At 37.9% G+C, this 15226-nt stretch overlaps 1 protein-coding gene across 1 annotated transcript; it reads left to right on the forward strand.

Annotated features, from left to right (window-relative positions):
- Positions 1 to 3823: 3823 nt before the first annotated feature.
- POPDC3 (popeye domain containing 3) lies at positions 3824 to 7087 on the forward strand. The gene is made up of 3 exons (XM_008569394.1): positions 3824 to 4558; positions 5509 to 5617; positions 6620 to 7087. The coding sequence occupies exons 1-3, from the start codon at positions 4074 to 4076 to the stop codon at positions 6899 to 6901; spliced, it is 876 nt and encodes a 291-aa protein (XP_008567616.1). The 5' UTR covers positions 3824 to 4073; the 3' UTR covers positions 6902 to 7087.
- Positions 7088 to 15226: the final 8139 nt, after the last annotated feature.

Raw genomic sequence — 15226 nt, forward strand, 5'->3', positions numbered from 1 at the left:
TAGAAATGAGAACACACGAGGAGAAAGCGTGCCTTTCTAGTCCCTTAAAAATAGGGATTAAAATCCAGATCCTTTGCTCTGCAGAATGTTCTGGTGTCTCTGATATAGAGGAAGCAGAATAATGTGGTGTATATTGTGAGCTTTGGAATCAGGCAGACATAGAATCTTAGTTCTATTAAAACAGTGTGACTGTGAACAATTTCTCTGAATTTCAGCTTTCTTATCTGTAAAATGGAGATAATAGTACCTTCCTCGTGGGGTTGTTAAATGAGATAATTTTAAAAATATGCCTGGCACGTAGATTCTGAGTAAACTACCACAAGGATAAGTAGAAAAAGCCAGCTTAAGAAAATGAAATTTAGCATTTGGAACACATACCAATTGGGATCTGATTCCAATTAATGAGTAGAATATTGATGGAATCTTGAGTTGTGGGTCGCCTAGCAACCAAAACTAACTCAATACTGCTGGCTACCAGAGTTGTTTTTCATCAAAGCCATAGTTAAACTGCTCTTAAGTAGCTCAAGGTTGTAAGCAGACAAAAGGATTCCCCTGTGAATTTGGGGTTCTGCCCACATTTTGAAAAAGTGATGCCCCAACTCCTCAGTGTCTTTGTGCTGAAGTATCTTGGATGTTTGGATCCTGCCCACTTCTGTGCCCCTAGGTGGCAGATGTTAGAACATCCATTAAATGGGGTGGAGGGTGGGAATGGAGAAGGCAGGGCTCGCAGTTCTAGACCAGTGTACTCAATCAACATTCATTGAGTGCCAGCGGTCAGAAATACAAAAACATTTGTCTTTGCCCCCTGCTACTCTTTAGAATTTTAGAGTCTAGGAGAGCAAGTCAGTCAATGTTGAAAAATAATACAGCAAATTGTTTCATGAGTGGCTTTCTGTGTCGCCGGCAGTATTCTAAGTATTCTGGATTCAGCACTACAAGCAGATATAGCAAGTCTCAAATATCCACTGTTAGGATTTTTATTTTCTTGGCAAACCAATCCTGGAAGAATATCCCACTTTAGTTTCCCAGTACATTAATATTTCATTCCCCAGCTTGAGAGGCAGCATTGCCTGCTGGAGAGGGCACGTAGCTGGGCGGAGGGGGACTTGAGCTTCCACACGGCTGTATGTGACTTTCTGCCTCTTTTACCTGAAGCTGCTGACTTAACCAACATCGTGCCCTGCTTTTCTCATTTGTAAGCTGGGCATGATGACTTGTATTCTGCCTCCCTCATGGCAATGAGTGTGATGCAGTGAGATAATAAATGTAAAATTTCTGAGCAGATCAACATAATTTCTGAGCTGATCTTCATCAGTTTGCCACTGGGTTTATATCACATTTCACTGAGCATTCTTGTATCTTCTTTTACATTTCCTTATTTCTTTAGAACTCAGAGTGTTACAATTTAAAGAAGAAAAAGAGGGATGAATTTGGACCTATTGTGTTTGTTTGTACTTAATTTTGTCTCTACCATTTGTAGCTCAGTGTGCTGACTTCTTTTGCAGGGAAGATTAACTTTATTGCTTAGGGAAGAAATCCATTGTGCCACTTTAGCATGTCAGCATTTATTTACACAAAAATATGACTTAAGACCTACAAGCCTTTAAGGCAGGCAGCCGATTGATGAATCATGATCAACATTCATATAGTGCTCCTGGCATGTATTGGAGAGATACTCCTGCTCATCACCTGCTCCTGTCATTTTTCCCTCTTCTAATAAAGTAAATCTGTTTTGGTGACTGAATAAAAACATACCAAGTGGAGAAAGGCTGGGTGTGGAGTAATTTAATCGGGGCAAGTCAGCACCCTGCATTGAGCAATACAGTATCAAGCATAAAAGATGGCTGTCTAGCAGCTTAATGAAACAGAAGTAGACTGGAAAGGACCGGAAGCACAGCTCCTCTTATAATCATAATACATCACACCCCTGGAATGTAGGAGACACCATATATCCCCCAAATCAAGATTTTTAAGGGGACAAGATTCCCATAAGTTCCCTTCTGAATTGCCACAGATGTTTTACGTGGCCTTTCTCTATTAGCATCATTTTAACATTTCATTGAGGATTATAAATTTTTAAGGAAGTTCAAACCAAAGTTCAGAACTCTACTAGCAATTCTTTTTAATACTGGCTTTTGTGGCTACATTTGGTGTCCCAAAGAAGTGATTGACTTAAAGTACCCGAGTTTTAAAAATAAAACAGCAGGGAGACTGACATTTGCAGTCCGGTATTCTGCAGTTCTCACTACTCATTGTATTTATAAAATTTTTTCTCTGTTGTAACTAGTAGTAGAGAAATTTGTGTTTTGTTTAGAAGGAGAGACATTGAATATGTTCAGGATGCTCATCTACCTTGAATCTCATCGTTTCACAGGTTTGTTATGGGGGAGGAAAATAATTAGGGATATGCAGAATATTTAAAATGTTTTTGAACACAGGTTAAATAATAACAATATGACTGTAAGTTGTAGGTGTAAGTAATTCTTTTTCTCTCCTTTTGTTTGATTCACCTGGAAGTGTTCTTAAAGTTATTACTTCCTGAGAAAATCACTATCCAAGAGGAAAACCAGGAACTTCAACAACAGCAATTCCTTTATTTCCATTTCTAATTTGGTTGGTGATTACACTGTTCCCTTTTTTTACTCCAGCTAAGTCCTTTTCGCCTCTGTGTGTGTATTTTTCTTCCCTATGGGACAAGACCTGTGATATCTGATATTTTATTAACACATGTTCTGGAAATAATCTGTTTCAAAAATAGAACACTAAATATAGCACACAAGTTCAAGCTTTTGATGCTATCATGGTTTAAAAAGTAATCTAATGAATGCTTTACATTGAATCCATTTATTGTTAGGAAACCTGGTGGCAAATGATACATATATCCTATAGCTCTGTCATCATGGCTAATTCTTTCCTGACTCAGATCACATATTAGCATTTTCACCATATGGCTGAAAGGGTAGAGAATACATGTGCAGAAGAAGAGAGTCAGTAACATTTTTGACCATCTGTTAAATAAATGTGTAAGAAGCAGGAGTATTAATACTTATTTAGTTATATGGATGCAACCTTTAACCTGAAATAACCACTGATACAGCAAAGTAGTAGTGAATTTATATTTCTCAAATCATTTCCATCTAATTGATTAAACATTACGTGCTCTTAAAATCTGACTCCTAATTATGTGTTTCTATGTCTATTGATTTAGTAGGGCTCCTTACAGTGCCAAATTTAAAACATCTTTTGTAAGAAGCCAAATGATTGGACCCAGCACGTGGGCACAGGTGCTGAAGTTCTGCTCTGCCACTGACTACTTTGTGGTCTAGGATAAGTTACTTGGCCTCTCTGAGCTTCAAATTCTTCATGTGTAAAGAGTGAAAAATGTATTGTCTGACAGTATCCCTCAAAGGGTGACCATGGATGACCATGTGTTAATGTATCAGAATCACATGGGAAGCTTACTCAAAATACAAACACCAGGGTCCCACCCTCAGCAATTCTGATTCAGTATGTCTAGAAACATTCTGTGAATCTGCATTTTTGGTTACTGTCCCAAGTGTTTCTGAGGTACACTGAACCATTGCTATAGAAACTAGCTGGTTATAGAGCATTTAGCTACCTTGAAAAATATGTAAATAGCTAATTCTAATAAATATACTTTTTATAATAGAAATTTAATTAATACTTGAAGGATTTGTGCTTTAAATATTCTAACTTCATAGAAATTAGTATGTCATCTTGCATAAGTAATGCTGTTGATTCATTAAATATACCTCTCAATTCTCCATTTTGTTTAATTAGGTTATCTTTTTTTCTCTTGTACAGGAAATAACAAAATATTTGTGGACTTGAGCTAATCAGGAGCCCAGATGAACTTAAACTAGCATGGGATTCTTAGTTTTTCACAATCCATATACACCAAACTTTTTACCACTGCCAACTCCAGTATCCAGGTTTTCTCCGATTTTGTGAAGACTGAGCAAAACACTGATGATGGAAAAGCAAAGGACTTAGTTACTTGCTTCAGTGCCATGTAAAGTCAACTGAACAGTGAACCAGACACTATTACAGACATGGAAAGAAATTCAAGTTTATGGAAGAATCTAGTAGATGAACACCCAGTCTGCACAGCCTGGAAGCAGGAGGCAGAAGGAGCCATTTATCATCTTGCCAGTATTTTATTTGTAGTAGGTTTCATGGGTGGCAGTGGATTCTTTGGGCTCCTTTATGTCTTCAGTTTGCTGGGGCTGGGTTTTCTCTGTTCTGCTGTCTGGGCTTGGGTAGATGTCTGCGCAGCTGACATATTTTCCTGGAATTTTGTACTGTTTGTCATCTGCTTCATGCAATTTGTTCATATTGCATATCAAGTTCGCAGCATAACCTTTGCCCGAGAATTCCAGGTGTTGTACAGCTCCCTTTTCCAGCCCCTGGGGATCTCTTTGCCAGTCTTCAGAACGATTGCTTTGAGCTCTGAAGTGGTTACTTTGGAAAAGGAGCACTGTTATGCCATGCAGGGGAAAACCTCCATTGATAAACTCTCTCTGCTTGTTTCAGGAAGGTTTGTACCTTTGGTGCTTGCATGCGTTTCCCCTTTATTAGTTATTTATTTGTGTTTCCTTCCACTATATTTTTCCATCTCCTTGTAGCAAAGTCCTGAGTGGCATTTAGCACCCTGAGGCTTGAGAAAGTCTTTGACACATGAATCCCATAGACATAGGCATTTAGAGTAGTACATGGTATTATTTACTTGAAGCAGGAAATAATCTAGAGTCTTAATATATTGTCCTAGAAATCAAATGATGTGGACCTTAAAATTAAAGTATTAATTTGTTTATCTAGATATGGTATTTGTTTCCTAGCTAATCACTGAAAATAAAGAAGAGGTGATGCCAGCTTGAATTAGTAGATTTCTTATGTTGGCATGCAAAGTAATTTTAATAGACTCTTTGATAGGGCATTCTTTCAAGTAATAGAGAATATTTAAATTCTATAATTATCAAATTTTTTTTCCAGGAAATTCTAGCAATTGCCCACTTGCTAGAAGCAGGTGGCGAGGGGAGGGGGGCATCTCAAGAGTATATATAAAAGTTTAAACAATGGAGGAGAAAACAATAACTGATTATTTATGTTTTTAAAAAGGTCAAAATTTAAGTTTACAGAGGTAGTTAGAGCAGAACTCCTTCATGTTCTTAAATGTTTGCCTACTTAATTTAAAACTTGACCGAGTGCATTGAAACTTTTTATGAAAGGATAATACATACACACAAATGGACATATGTCATAAATGTACAACTTGATGAATTTCACTCAGTATTCCAGAATCTTGTGTGAAGAACATCAGTACATTGATGTTACACGATATTATGCCATTATTGTAATGAATGAATTTAATACTTTGCCCTTCAAAATTCTAAAGGGCAAAGAAGTCATCTGAGGCGTGAAATACATGCTTCCCCACATTACGTGCTTTCTCCTTCCCTCATAAATGATGCTCTTGTGTTTTGGTAGGATCAAAGTAACAGTTGATGGCGAATTTCTGCATTACATTTTCCCCTTTCAGTTCCTGGATTCTCCTGAGTGGGATTCACTGAGACCCACAGAGGAAGGCATTTTCCAGGTAAGGGATAACTAGACCACACAGTTAACATTCCGTCTTCCAAACAGATAAACAGTGCTTGTTTAAAAACACGCAAACAGACCAGCAGACAACACAGAATAATTTACATTTAAGTTTGGAATGTACTTTGCAGCCTTGGTGACTTCCCAGTTCAGTTCAGCTTCTACTGATTAATGCCACTGTATCGGTCCCTCCACAAGGAGAAGAACCGCCATTATATATGATGGGAAGAAGTCTGTGACCAATATTCTTGAGCTTTCCTTTGCATAACTGCATGTCTGGGAACTAAAATATAATTGATTGAGTTGACGATAAACCAGACCCTGCCAATGTGACAGTTTAGAAAACACCAAGAACAAAAAACTGTACTTGTTACAAAATAGGTGATTTTCTAATTTAAAATACTGATGGATTTTGGTTGCTTTTTAGCAACAGAATGCTAAACATACTGTCCCTACTCTGCCGCTGCACCTGAGGTGGTTTTGAAAGATAAGCATTTCTGTAGGTTCCATTTATTATGCTTTACTATTTTCCTATGAATTAATACATATAATATACATGTGTATGCAAATACAAATTCATATACTTATGCAAAATAGGCATATAAATTCTGTTTTGTTCTGTAGAAACTGAGTTAGGATTAAATATCCACAGCTTTCAGAATTGACTTGGAAATACTTCTGTAATGTTAGCAAGCTTTATTTTGTTTTTTTTAATATCAAGTAGCTTTCCCTTCAATAAAAATATACATACTTGAACTTAGAAAAGCGGATAAATTGGAGATGGACACAACATTGTGATTATTCATATTATAAATTAAATACATAGTAAAACATTTTGTCGTTTCTTTTTCTATTTTTATAATATATTGTTGGTTAGTAGGCATTTTTCACCTAAAGAAAAATAGCAAGTGAAATTTATTTAAAATTTGGGGCAGAAAAAATGTGGCAAAATTTTTCTTGCTTCCTAATCTTTGTTTATGTGTGGTCTTATGTTTTTTAGGTAACTCTCACAGCAGAAACTGATTGTCGATATGTGTCTTGGAGGAGAAAGAAATTATATTTACTCTTTGCTCAGCATCATTACATTTCCCGCCTGTTTTCAGTTTTAATTGGCAGTGACATTGCAGATAAACTCTATGCCTTGAATGACAGGATATATATAGGAAAAAGATATCACTACGATATTCGGCTACCCAACTTTTATCAAATGTCAAGCCCAGAAATGCGCAGATCACCTCTGATGGAACATTTTCAGAATTCCAGACGATATTGTGATAAATGACGACAAAGTCTGAAGTTTTATAACTATTAAAAAGACCCTCTTCATCATTCCCCAAAGGAAATAGCAAAATACAGAAAATTGAGCTCACTAATGTTTTTGTAAGTCAAATTCAGAGGCAAAATGCCATTGCCAGCTGTTTTATTCATCTCAACTTCTGCATTGTGAATAAATTTTACAAATTTTTCTCATTTTTCTTATTGTTGTAATTGGGGGAGGAGGTGAATAACTATGAGCAGTTTGCTGTCCTCTGCATCAGAACTGGGAGAATGAAATTTCAAATTCTCAAATATTTTCTCAGATTTACTCAATGTATTATCTTACCCCATGACTTAGGTGTTACCTCTCAAGAAGCTCCCAGTGAGTACTCTCAGCCTGACAGTGGGTTGCTACTGTCCACATGGGTATTTCCAGAATTCACTTTTTTACTACTACCTCTGATGAAAGAAAGATGTATTAATGTGGTGGGCAGCAATTATTTATTTTAAATGTAAAGTTTTTTGATATGACTAAAAAGTAGAATAAATGCAAGACATGACAATATGCCAATCTTGAAGACAATTTTATTGCTACAAATAATTCCTAAGCTTAATCTTTATGGTAACATTGAAAAAGAAGCATTTCATGGAAAATAAAGCTGCATAATAATTACTGAGTAAAATACCCATGAACAAATACGAAATATCTTGCACAGCATTTCAATTTCACATGTTCAGCTGGAAGGGCTGGAGTCAGTGGTTTGACTGGACAGGGAGGGTCTCAGTGAATAATCGGCCCACCACACAAGCAGGGAGTCTGCCTTACAGCTGTTCTTCAGCCTTCAGCTTTGTGCAGAAGAGCTGAAGAGACAGATCCTCAGTTACAGATGTGATCCCTATCTTTGGAAAACTGGTTTTCTGAAGATCACGTGCATGCCCTATTCTTTGGTGGAAAGATGTGTTATCATATATTTAATGAATGTGTATTGAGCATCTTTTGTGGCTCCAGGTGCTGACCTGGGCACTAGGGATACATCAGGTAACAGATGGAGATACCTTCCCTCATAGAGCTTACATACTTGGGGTGAGGGAGATAGATAATAGAATAAACCATGGAGGAAGATAGATCAGAGAAGGTGGATAGGAAAGGGCAGTGCAATTTTAATAGAGTGGTCAAGGAAGGCCTCAGCAAGAAGGTAATGTATGAACAAAGGCCTGAAAGAGGCAAAGGAACAATCCATGCAGATATCTGGGGGAAGAGAAATCTGGGCAGAGGGGACAGCAAATGAGAAGGCTTTAGGCATGAGCATGACTGCCCTGTTCCAGGAGTGGCCAGGAGGCCAGCATGGCTGGAACAGAATGAGCACTAAGGAGAGACAAAGAGGTCACTGCAGGAAGATTGTAGGGAGGTCTAAGAAGTCATAGTAAGGACTTTGACATTTTTTTCTACGAGTGACCAGAAGCCACTGTGGGGTTTGAAGTAGAAGAGTAATATGATCTGCCTGTGTTTAAATAGGATCACTCTGACTAGCCTGCTGAGAATAGACTGGGTGGAGGGGGGACAAGATTAGACTTGGAAAGGAAGGTCAGGATTAAGAGTGAGATGCCTACTAGACATTGAAGTAGAGTAATAGTTGGATATATCCATTTGAAATTCAAAAGAAAGGTCTAGGCTGGAGATGCGGCTTTGGGAGTATTTAGCATATAGATGGTATTTAATGCTATGAGCCTAGATGAGATGGCAAAGGGATTGAGTTTAGATTCAGAAGAAAAATTGCCTGAGGACCTTCCCTTGGGACACTCCATTGTTAAAAGGACAAGGAGATGGGGAAGAGTTGGCAAAGGACATGAGAAGGAACAGTAAGGTTGGAAGAAAGTCAGGTAGGGTCCTGGAAGCTGAGCAAAGAAAGTTTCAAGGAGAAGAGAATGATGAACTGTCTTAAATGTGGCTGAGAGGTCAGGGGATAGGAGGTCTGAGAGTAAACCATTGGCTTGAGCAACATGGAAGTCATTGGGGAACTTAACAGGAGCAGTTTGGGTGGAATGATTAGGGACAAAGACTTGCCTGAAGCAGGTTGAAGGGTGGGAGGTCAGAAGTCAGAACAGCAAGGATAGGTATGTTTTTCAAGGAGTCCGATGTGATGCGAAATAGAAATGGATAGAAGCCTGAGCAGGAAGTGGGGTCAACAGAGAGGTGGTTGTTACTGTTCTTAAGATAGGAGAAATAATGGCACATTTGTATGCAGATGGGAATGATCCAGAACTGAGGGGTCAGTTGCTGGAGTGATGACCTTGAGTAGTTGAGTGGTGATGGGATCCAGTGGCCATAGACAGGAACGTGGACAACTCATCATTAGTAAGGAGATACGGTAGAGTATATGGGAGTGCAGTGCTAGCAAGTGGGAGATGTGGTGGGAGCTTGTAGAAGCTCTCTGGTGACCTAGGAAACAGAGTCAGCAAGGATGGGGGAAGAAGTGCTGGGGCTTTGTAAAGTGCATTACTGTTTCTGTATGTTAGCATCTTCCATAAGTGGGACAATGTGACAAGGTTTGAGTCATTAGTCTGGACGAGCTACAGAGCTATTCAGTTCAGCATGAACTAAAGGAATAGTTGGAATGAGTTCTTCTGTCTCTGAGCCACCCATGTCCATCACCAGCAGCTCTTACAAGCAGACACAAGGGTCGGGTCTGCTGGGTGCGATCAAAGGCCCTCAGGAAGCACCTGCTGGCCTGTCAGTGGACTTCACAGTGGCTCTGGGAGAAATCCATTTCTTTGAGTCTTTAATACTTTGTGGTATCAAGTATTAAAATGCAGAGCATCCCAGGTAGATGTCACACCTTAAGTTAGTACCAGATAATAATGTAACAGGGATTAATTATTAGATAGCTTTCTAACCATGAACATCATCTGAGAACAAAGTCACACAGAAATGGAATGTCAGTTTTTGACTCAATCACATGGCAGAGGGAGAACGAGATTTTATATACAAGTTTTCCAGGAATCTAATTATTTCTAGTATGGGGAGGAAGGGATACAAACCTGATGGGATAATGGGATGCTGACAGAGGAGGTAAAGGGATGCTTTGAAACCTCACAGTCTTCACTCTGTGTAGGGCTGGCACTGTCCCTCAGTATCGACACTTATGTGATTATCCAACACCTTGGTTTGTACCTAGGTTTTCTCACTTAAAAAAAAAAATCAAGGGCCGGCCCAGTGGCGCACTGCTACAGTGCGCCTCTTGGGAGTGCGGCGGCGCCTCTCCCGCCGAGGGTTCGGATCCCACATATAGACCGGTTCCCGCTCACTGGCTGAGCGAGGTGCAGGTGCAGCGCCGAGGTTTGCGATCCCGTTGCCGGTCCTGGTCCGGTCCGGGCGTGACACTGAGGGTTGCGATCCGTTGCCGGACACGAAAAAAGACAAAAAGGAAAAAAAAAAAAACTATTAAAAAAAAAATCAAAAATCCTAAAGTGACCTTTATGTAGCTACACTGTATGCTTGGTTTGAAATATCTAGCAAACCACATTTTACTATCTCAGAATACACTAATCAACCCAGACGGAAAGCAGAAATGACAGATATCCTAGAAAAGTACCCCTAAATTACAATACCATAGTGCACTTAAATTTTAATTTCTATTAAAAATTGGGCTCATTTTAGTTTCCAGCCCTAAATTCCTTCTTATCATTGTTAAGAGTGCAATAAGATGAGGAATAGTGTTGCATTCCTGTGCTAAAAATGCTTTATGGCTTTGTATGCAAGATCTGTATATTCATAAATAAGTGGAGTTCCTTGTTTAAAAAGTATTAAGCATTTTGAGACAGAAACAGCAGAGCATTAAAACAAGTACAGGGTTCTTGTAAGCCTGGGCCCTTTGTGACTGCATAGGTCCCATGCCCAAGAAACTGGCCCTGGCCAAGAGTTGTCCCTATAACTTTAAGGAATTGGGATGATTGTTTTATGATGTTCAATCCTAAATTTCGTGGTCAGGAGGGACTCTGAGAAGTAGCGAGAGGGGGAAAGAGAGTGGCTTTGGCACCAAATGAGCCAAAATACCCCTAACCCAGGCACCAAGGTAAGTTCCCTGAAGCTGCAGGTCCCTCTTGCATGACCTTTACTTCACCTGGATATTTGGAGGGGCCCCATCCCCTCGGGGCAATTCCTTTGAACCCGATTTGGCCCCTATGCACATATAAGGGACCGGTGTGATTTGCCCTGGACTCCACACCTCTACAGACTCGTGGTGCTGAGATTAATCTACCATAAAGAATAGCATGATGCTCTCTGAGCACTTAGAGGTTGAAGACTTTTTTTCTCCTCTAGGTGTCATATTGTTACATCGCACAGAGTAACATGCTCCTGATTATGTTCCTGACTTGGAGAGTATTAGAATTTCCCCAATATGGACTGAAGAAAAATTGAAAGCCAAAATGCTAGTTACTTCAGAATTTGTTAGTGACAGCATGAGGAACTTTATCCAAACATGAGCCTTTCTCCTCCTGAACCCCAGAAGGACAGAATTGATTTGACAGAGCAGTTACAAAGTGAAATCTCCTGACTAAGCTGACAAGAGACACAAGAAGCACAAACCAGGCCTACAGTACATATTATTGGAAAAGCGATATATCACACAATATTATCTATATAAGATGCCTGGTTTGACTGAGGGCGTACATGTTTATGTGACATTGGATGGCACTTTCTAGTTGGGTTCCTTGTTCCTCTATATTGCACATTGCTAAAGAAATTAACCTTCAGAAATGATGTTCCCAAATTAATATTAGTTTTTAGGAAAAGGCAGTTTTTATACTAACTAAAGAGATCAATAAGCCTAATTAATTTCATTATTTTTCTTCATTCTACTAAAATATAACACGTACGTATCAATAAAAATATAAATGTCACTATAGACCTACTATATTAAAATACAGGTTAAATTTGATAGAACTGTATATGACTTCAAGACCAAAAATCTTAGTTTATGAAAAGATGTGGTAAGACAGAAACATTAGTTGCTTTAGTTCTTAATCATCTCACCATGAATATTACCACCATTTTAATGATGAATTACATATTTGCATATAATATCAGCATGGTTTGAAAATAATTTGAAGTTTTATTATTATGCTAAATTTGATTAGTTTTAAATGCTGCTAGCCATTTAAGATTGACAGGAAACTTTAAAACACTTTTTTCTCCCTAAGAACTGATAATTTATGTCTTGAACTATAATTTTCCCCTTTCCTCTCTTATTTCAATTCAAGCTTTGGTGATCTTAATAAGTATAATTTTATTTTACTTGTAGGATTCCAAAATATTTCTTTTTACATAATTTTATGGTAGTATTTTAGCTCCACTTAATATAATGCAGATATTTTGGGTCATCGAAATAGAGATTATTACTCTTATTAAATACAAAATTATTTCCTAAACTATGTAATTACAAAACAGTGTCTTACATCTATTTAATACTTTATAATTTACAAAGCCTCCATCTGATTTCATTTGCTGTTTCTTGGAAGAATCCCATTCTATGGATAAAGATTAGAGAGGATGAATCACAGTAAATGGTGACACTCAACTTAAGTCTAGTTCTTCCAAATCAGTTTCCTTGCATTTTTCACGCTACACTGACCATGCTCCTGATGGTGTTCCTTATTTGGAGAGTACTAGAATTTCCCCAATATAGACTGAAGAAAAATTCAATGCCAAAATGCTAGTTACTTCTGAATTTGTTAGTAATAGCATGAGGAACTTTATCCAAACTTGAGCCTTTCTTCTCCTGAATCAACAGCAGCTAACTTGAGCTCATGTGATTTACAAGTAAAATGTGTAATTATGTGTAACTCTAATAAATTGTCTATAAGATTATGTAATGAAAGAGCAAGGCCAAGCTTCTTTGATGCAGTTTAAATATATTCTTTAAATTGTGGATCTGTCCAATTTTATTTCAGATATTTCCACGGCTCACTTGGAATCTCTCTAGATGTTTTACCAAGAAGCCTTCACCATTTCAGCCATCAGCTTTATGTGCCATCACCCACCATCTTATACTATAGGAAAATGAATTCAGTGCCCCTAGTAGTGCTGTTTCTCTCTCTTCTCTCAGGTAGAATAAAACTTTACATATGACGAAACTCTGTAAACTGAAGCTTTTTCAAATCGTAGCTGGTAAGGGCTCCAAGATATGGAAGATATTTTTGGTGTGATACACTCATAAGTGGGGTTTCTAAAGAACAGGATCTCATTTGTTTATTTTTTCTTCTGTTGCCTGTGCTTTTGGGGTGTTATTCATAAAGTCATTGCCCAGTCCTAAATCCTGGAGCTTTTCCCCTATGTTTTCTTCTAGGAGTTTTAAAGTTTCAGGCCTTGTATTTAAGTATCTAATCCATTTTGAGTTGATTTTGGTATATGGTGAGAGGTACAGGTCTAGTTTCATTCTTCTCCATATGGAGGTCCGGTTTTCCCAGCACCATTTATTGAAGTGGCAGTCCCCACTGTATGTTCTTGGTGCCTTTGTCAAAGATCAGTTGGCTGTAAATACGTGGGTTGATTTCTGAGTTCTCTATTCTGTTGCATTGGTCCACGTGTCTGTTTTTATGACAGTACCATGTTGTTTTTGTTACTATAAATTTGCGATATAGTTTGAAGCCAGGAAGTGGGATTATATCAAACTAAAAAGCTTCTGCACAGCCAAGGAAACAATCAATAGAGTGAAAAGACATCCAACAGAATGGGAGAAAATACTTGCAAAATACGCATCTGACAAGGGATTAATATCCAGAATATACAAAGAGCTCAGACAACTTTACAACAAAAAAACAAATAATCCAATTTAAAAATGGGCAAAGGAGCTGAATAGACATTTCTCAAAGGAAGACATACAAATGGCAAAAAGGTTTAGGAAAAAAGGCTCAACATCACTAATCATCTGGGAAATGCAAATCAAAACCATTTGAGGTGATAACCTCACCCCAATCAGACTGGCTATTATAAAAAAGACAGAAAATAACAAATGCTGGCAAGGATGTGGAGAAAGAGGAACCCTCCTGCACTGTTGGTGGGACTGTAAATTAGTGCAGCCATTATAGAGGTTCCTTAAACAACTACAGATAAAACTACCATATGACCCAGCAATCCCACTACTGGGTATATATCCAGAGGATTGAAAAGCGTCAGGTCAAGGGATGCCTGCACTCTCATGTTTATGGCAGCTCTATTTACAATAACCAGGCAATGGAACCAACCTAAATGTCCATCAATGGATGATTAGATAAGGAAATTGTGATACGTATACACAATTGAATACTACTCAGCCATAAAAAAGAATGAAATTCTACCATTTGCTGCAACATGGAAGAGCCTGGAGAAAATTATTCTAAGTGAAACAACCCAGGTACAGAAAGAGAAATACCTCATGTTCTCACTCATAACCAGGAACTGAATCTATAAATAAACAACTGAACAATAAAGAGAGACAGAAAAGGGGAGGGGAGAAGGAGAGGGTGGGAGGCTAATGAGGAATTGGTCAATGGACACAAAGAATGATTGAGTATTGTAATGATGAATAAGCTAAATATACTGATCTAACCACCACACATTATACACAATTATTGAAAATCAACATTGTACCCCACATGTATGTATAAATAAATAAATAAATAATTTTTAAAAACAGGATATTACTGTGATGTATAAATTGGTTCCTTTGAGATAAAAGTTTAGCCAATGCACAAACACAATATCTATTTTTCTGGAAAAAAAGAATTCTCCTATTAAACTCTCCCACTATAACATGTTCACTATATCATGTTCACCATTAGGGAACAGTGCCTGGCACATGAGAGATGCTTTGTACATACTTGTTGCATAAGAGGAAAGTAATTGCATGTGTTCTTGATTGTGTATCTGAATTTTAACAGTGAATCCCCCTCCCAATTTGATTTCAATTATGCAGTGCCACTGGCTGTTTTATCATGACATAAAATGTAAGACCTGTGCTCATGCCATTTTTTCCTGCATGATGCAAAATGATTATTTCTTTAAATGACTTTCAAAGCCACGTTTCTCTTGCTGACACTGTTGAAGTGACTTGATCACTTAGGCTATTCCAAGATCATTCTTTGGGTTGAAAATCTGCAAAGTGATTTTGCTTAGAGATTCTTTGTGTTGGAAATGTTAAAAGATAAACATTTAAAAGATAAAAGAATTTATTTGAGCAGACAGCGATTGGGGAGTGAGAGAGAAACTTCACAGAAGCAAAACAAAGAAAATACCAATATTGGTTAAGGTGGAAAGTCCCTAGTTAGAGGTTAGTTGGTGGTTTCTGATTGGTTAAAATTAGATTTCATC

Source organism: Galeopterus variegatus, unplaced genomic scaffold (genome assembly GCF_000696425.1).
Source record: "Galeopterus variegatus unplaced genomic scaffold, G_variegatus-3.0.2 Scaffold491, whole genome shotgun sequence".
Classification (NCBI taxonomy): domain Eukaryota; kingdom Metazoa; phylum Chordata; class Mammalia; order Dermoptera; family Cynocephalidae; genus Galeopterus; species Galeopterus variegatus.